Source organism: Bubalus bubalis, chromosome 9, assembly GCF_019923935.1.
Source record: "Bubalus bubalis isolate 160015118507 breed Murrah chromosome 9, NDDB_SH_1, whole genome shotgun sequence".
NCBI lineage: Eukaryota > Metazoa > Chordata > Mammalia > Artiodactyla > Bovidae > Bubalus > Bubalus bubalis.
Genome location: NC_059165.1, coordinates 62,751,967 through 62,765,801, shown reverse-complemented (window position 1 = coordinate 62,765,801; position 13,835 = coordinate 62,751,967). Strand labels below are relative to the sequence as shown.

General features: G+C 40.6%; 1 protein-coding gene across 2 annotated transcripts in view; it reads right to left on the bottom strand.

Moving 5' to 3' along the window:
- Positions 1 to 658: 658 nt before the first annotated feature.
- The window catches only part of SPOCK1 (SPARC (osteonectin), cwcv and kazal like domains proteoglycan 1), a 582,941-nt gene continuing 569,764 nt past the window's right edge, over positions 659 to 13,835 (bottom strand). For both annotated transcript variants that reach the window (XM_025292652.3, XM_025292653.3), the window contains 2 exons: positions 4,551 to 4,688; positions 659 to 4,112 (listed from right to left, as the gene is read on the bottom strand). In XM_025292652.3, coding sequence (XP_025148437.1) covers positions 3,922 to 4,112; positions 4,551 to 4,688 — 329 coding nt within the window. In that variant the 3' untranslated portion in view covers positions 659 to 3,921. The remainder of the gene's footprint in view (positions 4,113 to 4,550; positions 4,689 to 13,835) is intronic.

Genomic DNA, 13,835 nt, shown 5'->3' with positions numbered 1-13,835 from the left:
CTAAATTGTCTGTAAAATACGGTCCACTGGGTAAAGGATTAGAATTATTCATAAGATAGTTTCTACCTCAGTTGGTGCTGAAATTACTCACTCAGGGTATAATTAAGTCATAGATACATTGGCCTTCATGTGGATAAGGAGGAAAGGAAGTAATTTCTGTTCTGATTGGGTGTTTTTTGATGTTTGACAAGCATATGGTGTGTTAATCCATGAACTGAGGAAAACTCAGAGTCCCTGTGAACTTTTTTGGTTTTTGTTTCTTTTCTCCCAAGAGAATTGGAGAAGAGCTGACTAGGGAGGGAAGGAATAAGAACTGAAAAAGCTTAAGGTTGTAAACAGGATGACAGCAATGAAATCTGATGGATAAGGATGAAGTAACAAAGTTGTAGCTTGAGAAAGAAGAAAGCAGCAAACAGGGGGACTGAATACTAAGATTCTAGGCTGAGCGGGCACAGGGCTTGGGTGTGCCAGGGTGTTCTGAGAGGGTCAGGACAGGCTGCACGCCCTCGTGGTTGGCCTCCCCCGGTGTACAGAAGCCTTAACAGAGAGCCTTGCATTTAGTTACCCCCTTGACTTGCCCAGCCCTTCCGCAGAGATGATGTACGAACATGGCCTGGTGAGCGCACATGCAAGCTAACAAAGTACAAATGCGCAGACATTGCAGACAAATTAAAATTTATTGAGACAAACAAATGCACCTACTCAGGACTACAGTTAAGCATTTACTATTAACCAAAAGAGTCGTGTTCACATTCCAGATAAGTCTACATGGGAAAGCATTCAGAATTTACTAGGTTTTTCTACTTCACTATTTCATCTACAATAGGGGCAACAAACTTGACACTCAGGAGTTGGTGGGCTCTCATTACATGGCTACACATGGAACAGAGACAGACAACAGTGACTCTGAGAAAAAGGTATAAAAAGACCAAAACCACCCACTGTAGAAAGGGCTCTTGGATGTTACTGTACAGTGTGGTCAAGGTTAAAAACAAACCTGTAGATGGCATCCCGGGAAGAGGAGAGGGGCAGACCTGGACAGACACGTTGTCTTTCAGTGCTGGGTGTGGGAAGATGGGCATAAAGGAGGAAGAACTGGTTCAGTAGGAAGGTATTCCCTTCCTTGCCTACAACATGCCTAGAATGTTGGCGGAAACAAAAAGACACTAATGTGGTAGACAACTAACCATTGTGGAATAAAATTCTGGGGCTTAACTTAGATGCTAAGGAAATGGCATCAAATAAAAGAACCATTTATAGAATAAGAATAAACCCATTCACTAAGGAGGTTCCAAAAATGAGTCATTGAAGTTTCAACTCCATACCTGTCTCCAATAAGGGGATGATTATCACAGTACTATTTTAATCAAAATTTTGATGGATGCTTTGTCACTATCTAAAGGACTCCTGCCAAAAAAAGAAAAGAAAAAATTCTTCTAAGGACTAAGTAACTAAAAAAATCACATCTTTAGTACTTATGCAAAGTATCTTTGAAAAAAACTAATGCTGTCTTACCAAAGTGAGGCATGAAAAGTGGCATTAATGTTGTTCCATTGATTTTGGGTTCCAGTCTTAGGAGGGCTTTTTATTTAATATTTTAATGAATCAAAATATCTTCTTGGAATATCTCTGAAAATGAGCATCTCATTACCTTCCTGGGAATTGACTAGTGAGCACTCTTCTCCATCATTAAGTTAATGCTAAGGATCTTTAAGTGTCATCTTAATTTGACACTTGTCATAAGATAATTAGGCAAATTAAAATCAGTGGTTCACTCTGTTCCTAGAAGTTTCTCTAAGTGAAACCAATTTGTCAATTTTAATTTGTTCTCTTGTGCATTTTTCTAAGCTCAGAGGAGACAATAACAATGGTTTTCTCTGATGGCCTAGACTGAGATTTTTTAATATGTCTCGATTCTTTTATATACGTGATTATAATTTAGCTGCAATTAAGCACCTGTTTTTATAAATTATCATCTCAGAGTTTTGTTTAAGTGAGAAAAAAAACTGAAACAGAAGTGATGGAGTTGAGATCCCAATACAGAGCTTGCCCATGGTCACCTGACACCTAGGGTCCTGGCTGTTCTCATGTCTTTCAGGCTGAACAAGTTCAGTGTATCAAGTAAGTTCATGTCCCATCTGAGCCAACTCCAGGGATAAGGCAAGTGGGCCTGGCCAATGCAGGGATTTGAAAATAATAGTTTGAGGTGGGCTGGTAAAGTAGAAACAAATGGTCAGTTTGGGGTAGGGTTGGTCAGCTGCCACTATAATCCTAGTTTGGCTGAATATATTTTTTGCCTGAGTTTGTGTGGTCTCCTTGTGGACTGGCTGGAGTGCAGGAAGGGAAGAAAAACAACTGTGGGCCACAGAGCCTTGCTGGGTGGCTGGTGAGGAAGGTGACAACCAGGTGGGGCAGGAGCTTAAGGCCCATACTAAACTAAATGGGGCCACTTGGAAGACTACTCTTTGGTACTTGTATCAGGAGAAATCCTAAAGATTGTAGAGATGATGACCCTACCAAATTTGGAGATGGATTCTAATCAGGAGTTGACTTAGGGCAAAGAAATGCAATGGTGAAGGGCTTTCTTCATGGGTCCCTTGACACATGTATGGGGGAGGGGATGAACACAGGATTAACTCTTAAAAAAATCCCACCCTGGCTTCCCATGTGCTGTCATAAAGTTCTTTCTGGGCCTCCATCTGAGATTCTTTACAAATGTTAAATGATCAAAGAAAATCTGTAGAGCTTTTGTAGCCTCATCAAGATGTGTGGATAGAGAGGGGCAAAACTGAAAGATTGAGTTAAGGATGCAAAATTTTCTTCTGCTAAGGAACAGCAAGGAGACTGTCTTCTTAGAGAGCGGGAGATATGTGTACATGCCTTACAAAAAGCCCTTGAGTAGGTAGGGGAGAGAGGGGCCTGCCACAGCCCAAAGCGGGGTTGGAGCTGAAATGAGAGCAATGGCTTGTGAAGCTGCCCACGTGGGAGTCTCATGGCTTCTGCAAGGAAAGTGATTTAGGCAGACAGAGGCTTATCCAAATCAAAGAGGCTTCCAGTAGCTCTGCCACCGCAGATGGAAGCAGCCTCCTCAGCCTGTAGGCTACAAGTGCCAACTGGTAGTGCAAAAAGAAAGGACTTTGATACAGATTTGCTATTCCAGAAATGACGATCCAGGTCTAGACAAGCTGACAAATGTGTAATTGTTTTTCAAATAAGTTTTTTAATAGATACCCAACTCCCCGCCCTTTTTTTTTTTCAGAGTGGTGTGCACAGTGTCTTCTGTATATACTTACCTATTTATGCACGTACAGACAGAAGTATCCAGATACCTTTTTTAATAAAGAAAATCAATTCCCCAAAGGGACTCTTGACTGAATTAAGGCTGTTATTTGTAGGAAGCCAGATCGAGTGAAGTGAAAAACTGATTTGTAATAATAGACACCAGGGGTAGCGGGGGGTGGGTTGGGCAGGGGGAAAAAGGTACAGTGTGGTGCGTTTTCCACAACATCCACAGGACACAAGAAAAGCACTTAGACACGGTAAGGCCGGGAACCATGCTGTAATAACCACCCGTGTGGGTGACTGGAAAGGGTCTTTGACATTTAGAGGGTGGGGGCTCCCTGCACTGTCAGAATCCCACATACATCACATGCTTGTTGTAAAAAAACTCACAGAAGGGAAGGAGGCTCTCATTCGGCCAGCCATTCCCCTAAAAAACAAAGCACAACACCCTTCTTCCCACACGCCGTATGCAAAATCAGCATGATCCGGGAACAAGGAGTTGTCTTCCAAAACCCTAGCTTGGGTGGAGAGGGCGACGATGGAGAAGAGGCCGTGTGCTGTGGAGTCTCAGAGACAAATGCAGGAACGGGAAGTGACTTGCAATTCTGTGCAGACCTCGTGTCCTCCTCCGTGTGGGGACTACCATATGTACCCGACCTCATCCTCTTTGTCGTCGTCCTCATCCTCGTCATCCTCCGTCACTGCCCGGGCATGCACCCGCGGCTTCCCCAGTCTGTCCTTGGGTCCCAGCTCCTGCTCATCCTCCAGGTCATCCAGCAGAACCACAGAGCCACCGCTGCCAAAATCCCCCGAGGTCTCCTGCTCCTCCTCTGAAAGGAGGAAGAAGACATGGGAGGTAAGTTTCTGCTATGCCTCACGACCTCCTTAGCTGTAGGGCAAAACCATGCAGTTTACCTTCTGAACATGGGAGCATCCCCATCTACCTGGTAGGGACTACAAGCTTTAGTCTGTTAAAAGCTCCAGAATTCTAGGGAAGTTTATCTTGAGAGTCACTCTTGGCCTGCAGCCAGTCCCTGACTGTCAAAAACTGCTATCCAGTTCAATGGTCATGGTGAGCTCCTGCCACTCAAAAAACTAGCTATGCATCATCATCTCATGTGATTCCAGGTTTACTGTATCTCCATTGCCAACTTGCTCACTGTAGAGCACAGTGACTTCTTGAGATTCTTCTGCCCAGATCCTCATACAGTGAGTACCTATGAGTCTCTAGAGGTCACTGAGGGGCAGGTGGAGAAGGCCTTACTCACCACAGTTCACAGCGCCCTGTTTCCTGGAGCCAGCTAGCTCATTGCCATATTTATCCACACACCAGCATTGCCCCGTGCTGCCATGGCACTGTGTGGCTTTGTAATAGCCCTCCTCATTACACCGAGGGATGAATGCTCCTGGGGGAACAAAAGGTACAGCTTGAATCAGAAAGTCAAAATTTCTCAGTTGTGTCTGACTCTTTGTGACCCCATGGACTATACAGTCCATGGACTTCTCTAGTCCAGAATACTGGAGTGGATAGCCTTTCCCTTCTCCAGGGGATCTTCCCAACCCAGGGATTGAACCCAGGTCTCCCTCATTGAAGGCGGATTCTTTACCAGCTGAGCCACAAGGGAAGCCCAAGAATACTGGAATGGGTAGCCTATCCCTTCTCCAGTGGATCTTCCTGACCCAGGAATCATACCTGGGTCTCCTGCATTACAGGCAGATTCTTTACAAACTGAGCTTGAATCAGAGAAGTGCACAGATAGAGTCAATGCCTTCTAAGACAGACAGCTTCTGTAGAAAAACATCTACTTCTGCTTTATTGATTATGCCAAAGCCTTTGACTATGTAGATCACAACAAACTGTGGAAAATTCAAGAGATGGGAATACCAGACTACCGGACCTGCCCATTGAGAAATCTGTATGCAGGTCAAGAAGCAACAGTTAGAACTGGACATGGAACAACATACTGGTTCCAAATCAGGAAAGGAGTATGTCAAGGCTGTATATTGTCACCCTGCTTATTTAACTTATATGCAGAGTACATCATGAGAAATGCCAGGCTGGATGAAGCACAAGTTGGAATCAAGATTGTTGGGAGAAACATCAAGAACCTCAGAAACAGAGATGACACCACCCTTCTGGCAGAAAGAGGAGAGGAACTAAACAGCCTCTTGATGAAAGAGGACAGTGAAAAAGCTGGCTTAAAACTCAACATTCAAAAAACAAAGATCATGGCATCGGGTCCCATCACTTCATGGCAAATAGATGGGGAAACAATGGAAACAGTGAGAGATTTTATTTTCTTGGGCTCCAAAACCAGAGCAGATGGTGACTGCAGCCATGAAATTAAAAGATGCTTGCTCCTTGGAAGAAAAGCTATGACCAACCTAGACAGCATATTAAAAAGCAGAGATATTACTTTGCCGACAAAGGTCCATCTAGTCAAAGCTATGGTTTTTCCAGTAGTCATGTAAGTTGAACTAAAAAGAAAGCTGAGCACCAAAGAATTGATGTTTTTGAACTGTGGTGTTGGAGAAGACTCTTGAGGGTCCCTTGGACTGCAAGGAGATCCAACCAGTTGAGCCTAAAGGAAATCAGTCCTGAATATTCACTAGAAGGACTGATGCTGAAGCTGAAACTCCAGTATTTTGGCCACGTGATGTGAGAAACTGACTCATTGGAAAAGACCCTGATGATGGGAAAGATTGAAGGCAGGAGGAGAAGGGGATGACAGAGGATGAGATGTTTGGATGGCATCACCGACTCAATGGACATGAGTTTGAGCAAGCTCCAGGAGTTGGTGATGGACAGGGAAGCCTGGCGTGTTGTAGTCTATGGGGTCTCAAAGAGTCAGACATGACTGAGTGACAACTGAAGACAGACAAGAGGGCTCACACATCGGTCAGTATTTGCTGTTGAGCCAGCAAGAAAGAATGGCATGCTTCATAATAACCTAGTCAAGGTTTCAGGGGCCTAGGACTTACTCAAGTTTAGACAGGATTCCTTCTTTGATCATGAGTTCTACTTTTCCCTGTGATTCTAGTCTTACTTTTATTTCAGAATTTTTCCAAAAATTTCCAAAATTATTGAAATATAATCGACATATAATTGGCATGGTCTTCCCAGGTGGTGCTAATAGTAAAGAATCCGCCTGCCAATACAGAAGACACAAGAGACATGGGTTCGACCCCTGAGTCAGGAAGATCCCCTGGAGGAGGAAATGGCAATCCACTCCAGTATTCTTGCCTGGGAAATTCCATGGACAGAGGAGCCTGGCAGGCTGCAGTCCATGGGGCTGCATGGATTTGGACACAACTGAGCAACTGAGCACACACACACATAATTGACATATAGCACTGTAGAAGATAAAGGTGTACAGCATAATGGTTTGACTTATATACTGTGAAATGATAACCATAATAAATTTTGGTTACATCCAACATCTCATATAGAAAAAAAGATTTTTTCCTTGTGAGCACTCTCAGGATTTACTCTCTCAACACTTTCATATCTACTATACTACAGTGTTAACTATAGATATTGTGTTGTATATCTTCAATATTTATTTATCTCTTAACTGGAAGTTTGTACCTTTTGACCACCTTCATTCAATTCTCCCACTGTCAATACCCTGCCTGTGTTTACCACCAGTTTCATCTATTAATATTTCTTCATGAGTTTGTTTCAAGATTAGACATACAAGTGACCATATGCAGAGTTGGACACGACTGAAGTGACTTAGCAGCAGTAGCAGCAGCAGACCATATGCTATTTTCTTTCTCTGACTTATTTCACTTAGGATAATGCCCTCAACATCTATCCATGTTGTCGCAGTTGGCAGGGTTTCCTTTCTTTCTTATGGATGAATGATATACTGTTATACACATATACTCTCACACACACACACACCCATGCATACACTTCTTTATCCATTCATCCATTGAAGAACACTTAGGTTGTCTTCATATCTTGGCCAATGTGAACATGAGTGTGCAGATTTCTCTTTAGTATATTCATTTCCTTTGGATATATCCCCAGAAGTGAATTTCTGGATCATATGCTGCTGCTGCTGCTGCTAAGTCATTTCAGTCGTGTCCGACTCTGTGCGACCCCATAGACGGCAATCCACCAGGCTCCCCCATCCCTGGGATTCTCCAGGCAAGAACACTGGAGTGGCTTGCCATTTCCTTCTCCAATGCATGAAAGTGAAAAGTGAAAGTGAAGTCACTCAGTTGTGTCCCACTCTTAGCAACCCCATGGACTGCAGCCCACCAGGCTCCTCCATCCATGGGATTTTCCAGGCAAGAGTACTGGAGTGGGGTACCATTGCCTTCTCTGCTGGATCATATAGTAGTTTTTTTTTTTTTTTTTTTAATTTGGGGGGAACCTCCATACTGTTTTATTCCATTGTGGCTGCACCAGTTTATAATCCCAGCAACAGTGCACAACAGTTCTCCTTTTCCCACATCCTTGCCAGCATTTGTTATTCCTGTTATTCGTTTTTCATGATAGCCCTTCTCACAGGCAGAAGCTGATATCTTACTGTGGTTTTGGTTTGCATTTCCCTGATGATTAGAGATGCTGAGAACCTTTTCATGTCCCTGTTGACTATTTCAAATTGTATCATCTGCAAACAAAGAAAATTTTACATATTCCTTTCCACCTTGGATGACTTATTTCTTGCCTGATTGCTCTGTCTAGGACTTCCAGTATTACACTGAATAGGAGTGGTGATACCTTTATCTTTTTTCTTGATCTTAGAGGAAAAGCTTTAAACCTTTCACCATTGAATAGGATGCTAGCTGTGGTTGTCATATGTGGTGTTTATTAAATTGGGGTACATTGCTTTAATACATAATTTATTGAGGTTTTTATCATGAACAGATGTTCAGTTTTGTCAAATGGATTTACTGCATCTATTGAGATGATCATATAATATTTTTCTTTCATTCTATTAATGTGATGCATCACTTGGCTGATTTGTATGTGTAGAACCATCATTACATCCTAGGGATAAATCCTACTTGATCATGGTGAATAATCCTTTTAATGTGATGCTTAATTTGGTTCACTAGTATTTTATTGAGAAATTTGTTTTTGTGCATCTATATTCATCTGGGATATTGGCCTGTAGTTTCCCGGTAGAGTTTTTTTCTGGCTTTAGTAACAAGGTAACTCTGGCTTCATAAAATGAGTTTGGGAGTGTTCCTCCCCTCTGAAATTTTTGGGAAGAGTTTGAGAATGATTGGTATTCTTCTTTAAATATCTGGTAAAATTAAACAGTGAAGCTATCTGCTCTTGGTCCATTCTTTCCTGAGAGACTTTTCATTATTGATTCAATCTACTCACTAGTCTGTTCATATTTTCTGTTTCTTCCTGATTAAAGCTTTTTTTAATACTTGAGAGAATCATAGGATTTTTTTAATCCTTTATATATTTCTAATGAGTGGCACAGTTTAAAAAAATGCCTGTTTTCCTAGAATAAATACTACTTGGTCATGATATATTGGATTTAATTTGCTAATCCTTTTATATCCATGTTACTCAGTGATAGAGGTATATAATTTTGTTCAATTTCTATATCAAAGCAACTCTTTTGTAAACTGATTCAGGTACTTTTCTTTTTCTATACTCCAGATGTTTTGTATAAAATGAGGATGATCTCCATAAAGTATTCAGCTGTAGAAATATGTTGAGCCTAGTGCCTATTTTAGGAGGTGACAGTAGTATTTTTATTTAAATTAATTTTTTCCTTAGTTTAGTTGAGTCTTCTTTTTCTTCATGACCCAAATATGGTAATTCATAGTATCCTTTTCAGTCATGTTTTCATAATTGCTATGAGTCAGTTTATAGCAATGGTTTTCAAAGTGTGGGCCCAGAAGTAGCTGCAGCATCAGTGGGAAATAGCTTAGAAAATTTTTGAGCCTATCCCAAACCTACTGAGTTAAAAACTTTGACAGTAGGGCCCAGAAAGCTGTAGTAAACTCTCCAAGTGTTTCTGATGCACAGTGAAGTTTCAGAACCACAAATTTATAGTATGCATCTTTATCTGTGGTTACAAGGCTTCCCAGGTGGCTCAGTGGTTAAAGAATCTGTCTGCCAATGCAGGAGTTGCAAGAGATGTGGGTTCAATCCCAGAGTCAGGAAGATCCCCTGGAGGAGGAAATGGCAACCTACTCCAGTATTCCTGCCTGGAGAATACCATGGACAGAGGAGCCTGGCAGGCTACGATCCATAGGATTGCAAAGAGTTGGACACAATTGAGCATGCACGTGTGCATATCAGAGGTTACATCCCATTTTTAAATTCATGAGAACATTTGAGACTTTCATGTTGTCAAAGGTTTGTCTATTTGATTTGTTTTTGCTTTAGTCTTAACTTATTGTCCTTACAGCTTTTTTTATTTGAAATTTTAGGTTTCTTTTTCTCCAGAAATGCATTTGAAGCCATGAATGTTCCTCTAAGTTTCATTTTAGTTGCTTTTCTCTCTCTCTGGCACACAGTGCTTTCATTTTCATTCATGTCTAAATGTTTTGTATTTTTACTTTATTCATTTTTGACTACTAAAAAAATCTAGACATGTAAGATTGGATAGTCTCTTTTTTTTTCTTCCAGTTGTAGAGAATGAATATGATCTATGGTACTTTTTAAAGATATTTAGTTTCAGCTTTCTTTTTTTTTTCTGTGACTCTATTTCTGCTTTTTCTTTTCTTTTTAATTGGAGGCTAATTACTTTACAATATTGTGGTGGTTTTGGCCATACATTCACATGAATCAGCCATGGGTGTACATGTGTTCCCCATCCTGACCCTCCCTCCCAGCTCCCTCCCCATCCCATCCCTCAGGGTCAACCCAGTGCACCAACCCTGAGCACCCTGTCTCATGCATCAAACCTGGACTGGTGATCTGTTTCACATATGATAATATACATGTTTCAATGCCATTCTCTCAAATCATCCCACCCTCGACTTCTCCCACAGAGTCCAAAAGTCTGTTCTTTACATTTGTGTCTCTTTTGCTGTCTCACATATAGGGTCATCGTTACCATCTTCCTAAATTCCATATATATGCATTAATATACTCTATTGGTGTTTTTCTTTGACTTACTTCACTCTATATAATAGGCTCCAGTTTCATCCATCACATTAGAACTGATTCAAATGCATTCTTAACAGCTGAGTAATATTCCATTGTGTATATGTACCACAACTTTCTTATCCATTCATCTGCCAATGGACATCTAGGTTGCTTGCATGTCCTGGCTATTGTAAACAGTGCTGTGATGAACATTGGGGTACACGTGTCTCTTTCAATTCTGGTTTCCTCAGTGTGTATGCCCAGCAGTGGGATTGCTGGGTCATATGGCAGTTCTATTTCCAGTTTTTTAAGGAATCTCCACACTGTTCTCCATAGTGGCTATACTAGTTTGAATTCCCACCAACAGTGTAAGAGGGTTCCTTTTTCTCCACACCCTCTTCAGCATTTATTGTTTGTAGACTTTTTGATAGCAGCCATTCTAACTGGCATGAAATGGTACCTCATTGTGGTTTTGATTTGCATTTTTCTGATAATGAGTCATGTATGGATGTGAGAGTTGGACTGTGAAGAAGGCTGAGCACTGAAGAATTGATGCTTTTGAACTGTGGTGTTGGAGAAGACTCTTGAGAGTCCATTGGACTGCAAGGAGATCCAACCAGTCCATTCTGAAGCAGATCAGCCCTGGGATTTCTTTGGAAGGAATGATGCTAAAGCTGAAACTCCAGTACTTTGGCCACCTCATGTGAAGAGTTGACTCATTGGAAAAGACTCTGATGCTGGGAGGGATTGGGGGTAGGAGGAGAAGGGGACGACAGAGGATGAGATGGCTGGATGGCATCACTGACTCGATGGACGTGAGTCTCAGTGAATTCTGGGAGTTGGTGGTGGACAGGGAGGCCTGGCGTGCTGCGATTCATGGGGTTGCAAAGAGTCGGACATGACTGAGTGACTTATCTGATCTGATAATGAGTGATGGTGAGCATCTTTTCACATGTTTGTATGTTAGCCATCTGTATGTCTTCTTTGGAGAAATGTCTCCTTAGTTCTTTGGCCCATTTTTTGATTGGGTCACTAATTTTTCTGGAAGTGAGCTGCAGGAGTTGCTTGTATATTTTTGAGATTAACTCTTTGTCAGTTGCTTCATTTGATATTATTTTCTCCCATTCGGAATGTTATCTTTTCACCTTGCTTATAGTTTCCTTCGTTGTGCAAAAGCTTTTAAGTTTAAATTTCTGCTTTTATTTCCATTACTCTGGGAGGTGGGTCATAGAGGATCCTGCTATGATTTATGTCAGAGAGTGTTTTGCCTATGTTTTCCTCTAGGAGTTTTATAGTCTCTGGTCTTCCATTTAGACCTTTAATCCATTTTGAGTTTATTTGTGTGTATGGTGTTAGACAGTGTTCTAGTTTCATTCTTTTACAAGTGGTTGACCAGTTTTCCCAGCACCATTTGTTAAAGAGATTGTCTTTTCTCCATTGTATATTCCTGCCTCCTTTGTCAAAGATAAGGTGTCCATAGGTGTGTGGATTTATCTCTGGGCTTTCTATTTTGTTCCATTGATCTATATTTCTGTCTTTGTGCCAGTACCATACTGTCTTGACTGTTGCTTTGTAGTATAGCCTGAAGTTAGGTTGATTCCTCCAGTTCCATTCTTCTTTCTTAAGATTGCTTTGGCTATATGAGGTTTTTGTATTTCCATACAAATTGTGAAATTATTTGTTCTAGTTCTCTGAAAAATACCATTGGTAGCTTGATAAGGATTGCATTGAATCTATAGATTGCTTTGGGTAGTATACTCATTTTCACTATATTGATTCTTCTGATCCATGAACATGGTATATTTCCCCAACTATTTGTGTCATCTTTGATTTCTTTCATCAGTGTTTTATAGTTTTCATATATCCATGACAAATGTGTGTTTGAAAACACTCTCTATTCTATGCTCGTGTACAAGAATACATATATTAAGATGCTAATGAATTATACTGTTCATTTCTTCTTTTGTCTCCTTGAACTATAAGTTTTCAAGAAGAGGTATATTCAAGTCTCTGAATAGGTTAGGTATGACAGTTCCTCCCTGCAGTTCTGTTATTTTTATGTGTGTTTGTTTCCTTTTAAAAAAATTTTATATTGGACTACAGTGGATTAACAATATTGTGTTAGTTTCAGGTGTATAGTAAGGTGATTCAGTTATACGTATACATATGTCTGGATTCCCTGGTGGCTCAGACGATAATGAGTCTGCCTGCAATGCAGGAGAAATGGGTTCGATCCCCAGGTCAAGAAGATCCCCCCAGGGAAGGAAATGGCAACCCACTCAAGTAGTCTTGCCTGGAAAATCCCATGGATGGGGAATCTGGCAGGCTACAGTGCAGAGGGTCACAAAGAGTCAGACATGACTTGAGTGACTTCACTTTTACTTATTCTTTTTGAAATTATTTTCCTATTTACTTTATTACAGAATATTGAACAGTGTTCCCTGTGCTAACAGCAGATCTTTGTTCACTATTTTAAATGTAGTAGTGTGTCTATGTCAACCCTACAATTTTCTTTCTTTGTGTGATCTTGTCTGGTTTTTGTATTAGGGTGACGGTGGCCTCATGGCTAGAGTTTGGGAGTGTTCCTTCCTTTGCAATTTTTTGGAAGAGTTTCAGAAGATAGGTGTCAGCTCTTTTCAAAATATCTGAAGGATTTCACCTGTGAAGCCATTTGATCCTGGACTTTTGTTTGTCATGAGTTTTAAAATCACAGTTTCAATTTCAGTGCTTATGATCAGTCTGTTCATATTTTCTATTTCTTCCTAGTTCAGTCTTGGAACGTTGCATCTTTCTGAGAATTCACCCATTTCTTCTTGGTTGTCCATTTTATTGGCATATAGTTGCTTGTAGCTGTCTATTATGATATTTTGTATTTCTGTGGTGTCCATTGTAACTTCTCCTTTTATATTTCTAAATTCATTGATTTGCGGCCTCTCCCTTTTTTTTCATGATGAGGCTGGCTAAAAGTTTATCAATTTTGTTTATCTTTTCAAAGAATCAGCTTTTAGTTTCATTGATCTTGTTTTCTCTATTTCATTTATTTCAGCTCTGGTCTTTATGATTTCTTTTCATCTACTAACTTTTAGAGTTTTGTTCATACTTCTTTCTCTAGTTGCTTCAGGCATAAGGTTAGGTTGTTTATTTGGGGTTGTTTTTCTTGTGTTCTGAGGTAAGATTGAATTGCTATAAACTTTCCTCTTAAAACCGTTTTTTTTGCTGTGTCTCATAGGTTTTGGATGGTCATGTTTTCATTGTGATTTGTCTCTAGGTATTTTTTTTATTTCTTCTTTGATTTCTTCAGTTATCCATTGGTTGTTTAGTAGCATATTATTTAGCTGCCACATATTTGTGTTTTTACAGTGTTTTTCTTGTAGTTGATTGATTTCTAATCTCACAGCATTGTGGTCAGAAAAGGTGCTTGGGTGCTTGGTATGATTTCAGTTTTCTTAAAATCACGAAAGCTTGCTTTGTGACCCAA